Source organism: Pongo pygmaeus, chromosome 5, assembly GCF_028885625.2.
Source record: "Pongo pygmaeus isolate AG05252 chromosome 5, NHGRI_mPonPyg2-v2.0_pri, whole genome shotgun sequence".
Taxonomy (NCBI): domain Eukaryota; kingdom Metazoa; phylum Chordata; class Mammalia; order Primates; family Hominidae; genus Pongo; species Pongo pygmaeus.
In genome coordinates this window covers 130,146,272-130,152,271 of record NC_072378.2, presented here as the reverse complement: position 1 = coordinate 130,152,271, position 6,000 = coordinate 130,146,272, and the positions used below count along the sequence as shown (strand labels likewise).

Here is a 6,000-nt window from a genome sequence, read left to right as displayed (position 1 = left end):
ACAGAGTGACTATAGTCAATAATAATTTAATTGTACATTTAAAAATAACTAAAAGGGTATAATTGGATTGATTGTAACACAAAGAATAAATGCTTGAGGTGATGGAAATCCCACTTACCTTGATGTGATCATTACATATTAGATGCCTATATCAAAATATATCATATACCCCATAAATACTGTGGGGTATATTACTATATTACTATGTAATCACAGAAATTAAAAATTAAAATAAAAATAATAATAGAGTTGGTGCCAGTAAAAAGATGAGAGAATTAATTGTAAATGAAGGATTGGTTCTGGAGCCTCAGGACACAGAGAGACACAGAGCTCCAATACTGCCTCCTGGCAGTTCTTGAAAACATTCCACCCACAGTATTGTGGCCATTATTTTAGAGTATGGGACCCTTTTGTTTCCTAACAAAAAGTCATAAGTTTTACATTTCTTTGCCATGGTGTGAAAGGCACTGATGATTTCTTTCTCAGAACTCTGTGGTCCTTGTGAGTGAAACAGAGAGGACAGGCCACGCTTCAACATGAATGCAGCAGCATCCTTTGGAAACAATCTCAAGACCTAACTGAAAACCCATGTTTCTAATTTAAGTATGAGACAGTAATTACTCATACAGCCAGAGAGGATTCCAAGTCCCTGCCTATTTGCAGCACTATCTAAAAACAATCAAATCATCTTTCAAATCTGACCAAACTACAAATGGTATGAGAACTCCGTCGTTTAATAAGGATGTTCATTTTGGCACTTAGCAGCTTACGCATGGCTCACAGATGGCATCTGTCTCGTTTTGCGTAATCCAATCATCCTGCACTACTGCGTCTCACACTTAGTCTCCAGGAGTAATTGAAAAGCTCACGGTGACAATTGTGTCTTCTTCCAGATGTCATCGCTATAAGGAGTGGGGCTTTCATCACCTCCTTGACGTAGGATGTGTACATGGCTCTCCAGGTCAGAGTTGCTCCAAGCAAGGTAAAGAGAAATTACTTCTTTGCATTGCCTTTCAGTTGCTGCCTAGCACTGGTGTAAATGAATATGTTCTATAAATGGCCTCTCTGTCAGTGGGCAACTTGTTTCACTTTTGGCTGGGTACCATACAGAAAACATTCTGCTGCACGGCTTGCATCTTGTGGTAATAGGGCAATATAAAGGCACTCATGCCCAAGAAAGGATTCTAAAACATGTAAATAGTGGCTGTTTAGAAGGCACCATTTTATTGGGAGGTAAGCTCTCTGGTATTAACACCTGCACGTCTGCTATCGTTTTCTGAAATCATGACAGTTTGTTCTCAATCTTTTTTTCTTTTTTTTTGTTGCAGGGAGTGGCTTTTATTTTTGTAACTTCTAAAGGGTGTACAAAATTTTAAAGGCAAAGTGTTGAAACATTTCAAGCTGTAGGTTTGTTAGTTTCTTTTTCCCCCGAGGCTAGTGTCAATAGTTGTGTTTTACTTCAGTGCAAAAATACCCCTTTAAAAAAATAAAATCAAAGAATCTAAAACAAGGAAATATGCAAAGGCTCAAAGCAGCTGTGTAAATTCATACAGGTTTTAGGCCTGTAACAAGCCAGCCTTAAGGGAATGATAGTGGAAAACCAGATTTTTACTTAAAAATTAAATTACAATTACGAGTGAGTGCTACATTCATTTTAGTAAAATATCAGCACCGTGTGTATTTCCTCAAGCTTTTTCTTTACACTGCCATCATCACCACATATGTCATCAGTGAGAAATGTTGAGCATGACAACAGCTAAGAAAAATTTTCAAGGTCAGTAAAACATTATTTCAGGAAAAATATTTTTAAAAAACTTATTTTTAAGGGGTTTTTAAACTTCATAATTTATGTATAGATTTGGGATTGAACTAGCAATAATAACTTCTGCTGAAGGGATAAAAATTACAAGATAAAATCCTTTCTCTTAAGTAGCTTACGCAAAGAATGGGGACTCTATATTTAGTCAGGGCTTACACAGACCAGACAGACAGACAGACACACACACACACACACACACACACACACACACACACATTGCAGGGAAAATATCCAGATAGTTGCTGCAGTTCTTCACTATCTTAGAATCATCTGAGCTTCATGTGTAGAATTACAGCCTTAGAACATTAGAAGAATAGTGAATATGTTCGAAATAGATAGGTTGTTGACTATCTGAATTCTCATGATACATCCCTATAAGTTATGAGTTAACTTTTCTTTAAGTGCTTGTTCACTGTCAATATTATCAGCACAAGAATTACTGATATGCTCATAAATTAATAGTAATAGCAAAAGTGACCTTCATCTAGAGATAACTCAAATACTCAACAAACATTTATTGAGTGCATGCAATGTGCCAGGCATTGGGCTAATTAAATCCCCCCTATCTCTACACTTTAAATGAGAGAAAAGCTGACTCAAGGGAAAGAGTCATGGCCAAAGGCCATTTAATTAATTTGCTGTCTGGGAAAATAGCACAAGAACTGGGAAGAAAGCCCAAGTATGAGGACTGCTAAATTGTTCAGAATACAATGTATTCTGCTCCAGTAGATGACATATTTCCTAACTATGTTAAATGTAAACTTTCCTCTGTAAAACAAATGTTGTAAAAATCTCAGAAGCACAACACATTCCTTTATATCCTCAGAGTTGTTCACCTGAACTGGAGAATTTCATTCATTCAGGCAATTTCAGAGGGAACTACTTATCTGTAGGATGGAGCCTTTGCTGTGATTCTACAAGTGAGAGAGTCATATCTCATGATTTCTCCAGGAATTGTCCAAAGAACTACAATGCAGGCTTTCCTATGGGGAGAAGTAAGAGAAAAAGTATTATCTATTGGGCACATACAGTACTTAATGTTAAGAATTGTATACATGTTCAGAGTACAAATCCCTTATGAAACTTTACCTGTAGATGAGTAGAACGAAACTCAGAAAGTAACCAGCCAATGTCACACACTTGTCAGTGATGAAGTGGGGGAGAAACTCCAGTGTATCTGACTTAGAGTCCACATACTTTATTACTAGACTATGGTTCTGGTCAGGCGTGGTGGCTCATGCCTGTAATCCCAGCACTTCGGGAGGCCAAGCCGGATGATCACTTTAGGTCAGGAGTTCGATACCAGCCTGGTAAACATGGTGAAACCTCATCTCTACTAAAAATACAAAAATTAGCTGGGTGTGGTGGTGTACACCTGTAGTCCCAGCTACTCAGGTAGGCTGAGGCAAGAGAATCCCTTGAAGCCGGGAGGCAGAGGTTACAGTGAGCTGAGATTGTGTCACTGTACTCCAGCCTGGGTGACATAGCAAGACTCTGTTTCAAAAAGACTATGGTTCCTACTATAGGGGTCTTGTCTTCCATTATTTCTTTCCTTCCTTCCATGATTATTATTCAAAATACATTTATTGAATACCTATGAAAGCCTGACCAATATTTTGGGGGCTGAAGAATTAATTGTGATCAAATCAGTGTCTGTCTTTTAGAGACTGGAGAAAGAAATGTATACCTCCAAAAGTAGGTATGCTACAATACAAACGTGATCAGATCTATAAGACAAATATAATATTATGGAAGCAATAAAATAAGATAGGGATTGATTCTGTCCTGCAGTGAGGGGTGGAGTGAGAAGATGATATATGAGCCAGACCTAGAGAATACAGTTACTTGCTCTGTAAAAAAGAGTGAAGCTACTGTAGGCAATGGGAACATTCTGCTTTGCAAAATCACACAAGGGCTTCCAGTTTCCATAGAATAAATGGAGAAGGCTATTACAGAAGGACTAGGCCTAGATTTCACAAAAGAATTCTCCTGTCTTCAAAGATCATATACTCCCAATGCTACTTAAATCGTTTTTGAGTATAGAAAAACAAGAAAAGCCACAAGAAAGTTTTATGAAACAAGAAATATGTTGTCACCTAAACCATATAAAGATAGTACAAAAAATAAACTATAGATCAACCTCACTTATGAATACAGAAAAACCTAAACATATTAGCAAACAGAACCCAATAACTCATCATAAAAATAAAACATCATGACCAAGTGACATTTATTCCAAAAATGTACAGATGGTTCAATATTAGGTAATCTACTAACATAATTTAGATGTTCATAAATCTAAGCAGAAAATCATATGATCATCTTCACTCATCTTCATAGACGCTAAAACTGCCTTTGACAAAAATTGGCAACCGTTCCTGAACCATTCCTGATTAAAATACTGAATAAAATAAGAACTGATGATTTTGTCTGATCAGATATATATATATATATATATATATATATATATGTATATCTCCACACATACACACACACATTGCAATTCTAAAGCTGGTATATTACTTAATGGAGAATACTAGAGGCATTTACAGAAAGACCAAGAACAAGGCAAGAATGTCCACTAACTCCACTACTATCTAAACATATGTTAGGGTTGGGTGCAGTGGCTCATGCCTATTATCCCAACACTTTGGGAGGCCAAGGCGGGTGGATCACCTGAGGTCAGGAGTTCCAGAACAGCCTGGCCAACATGACAAACCCCGTCTCTACTAAAAATACAAAAAATTAGCCAGGCGTGGTGGCATGTGCCTGTAATCCCAGCTACTTGGGAGGCTGAGGCAGGAGAATTGCTTAAACCCAGGAGATAGAGGTTGTGGTGAGCTGAGATCTCACCATTGCACTCCAGTCTGGGCAACAGAGCAAGGCTCCATCTCAAAAAAAAAAATTTTATATATATATATGTTAGTGTGTGTGTGTACACACATATAAAATATATATGTTAGAGATACTATTCCATTCAATCAGATCAGAATAAACAAAAGAGCCATGAGAATTAAAATAGAAGTAAAACTATCTCTATTTACAGTTGATATTGTAGTGTATCTGGAAAATCCAAAACAATCAATGAAAATACTAACACAAACAATTTTAAAAATTAGTAAGATAATAGACTATTAAAATACAAAAATAAGAAGCCTTTCTATACACAAACAATAGCTAGTTAGATAATGTAATGGAAGAGGAAACTTCAGTTGTATTAGTAGCAAAAAGAATTTAATCATAAGCTTAACAGGAAGTATGTAAAATCTATATGAGAAAAAAATTAACATACTCCTGAAAGATACAAAAGTGGACTTGAATAAGTTTGGAAATTTTTCTCATTTTTGAATGGTACTCATAAACATAGTAAAGCTATCACTTATTCCCATCTTAATAAGTTTGGCATAATCTCAATAAAAATAACAAAGTTGTTTTTATGGAGCTAGTCAAGTAGATTTTGAAGTTTATATGAAAAAATAAAAATAGCTATGAGAACCTTAAAGAAAAGAAAAAGGAGAGATGACTAGCCTTACTAGATATTTTTAAAGCAGCTTTATTGAGGAATAAATTAATATACAACAAGTGCACTTATTTAATATATACAAGTTTATACATTTGAACATTTGCAACACCTGCGAAACCATCACTATAATTAAGGTAATAGACATATTTATCACCTCCACAAGTTTCATAGTAAACATTATAAAGTTTCCTTGTGTTCCTTTGATGGTTTCCTGTGTGTGCATGCATGTGTGGTAAGAATACTTAATGCAAGCTCTATCCTTTTAACAAATGCCTGCCAGATATTAAAACATACTATAAAGCTTCTATAATTAAAACAGTGTGGTATTGATTCATGAGTAGATAGCTCAATGGAAGCGAATAGAAAGCTCACAAATAGACAAAAGTGTATATGAAAATGTAGTAATGAAAAAGACAGTATCCCATTGGAATGTCATAAAGCAAGGAAGTACAAAAATGGTGGGGATATGTAAAAGGAACACAGGCAGTATCTGGTAGGTGCTCAAATTGGTCAAACTTGGGATAATTTGAGCATCAACAGGAATCATGATGTTAATTAATTATGGCACACACAAAATAAAAAAGACCATAAGTTATCAAAAATAAATGAATAAATAATAAATACATAAATTAATAGGTAAGTTCAAGGGTAAGAAAGG

General features: G+C 35.6%; 1 protein-coding gene across 1 annotated transcript in view; it reads left to right on the top strand.

Annotated features, from left to right (window-relative positions):
• Positions 1-638: 638 nt before the first annotated feature.
• The window catches only part of TMEM244 (transmembrane protein 244), a 30,558-nt gene continuing 25,196 nt past the window's right edge, over positions 639-6,000 (top strand). The window contains exons 1-2 of the mRNA XM_054493014.2: positions 639-715; positions 894-982. Of these exons, the coding sequence (XP_054348989.1) occupies positions 950-982 (33 nt within the window). The 5' untranslated portion in view covers positions 639-715; positions 894-949. The remainder of the gene's footprint in view (positions 716-893; positions 983-6,000) is intronic.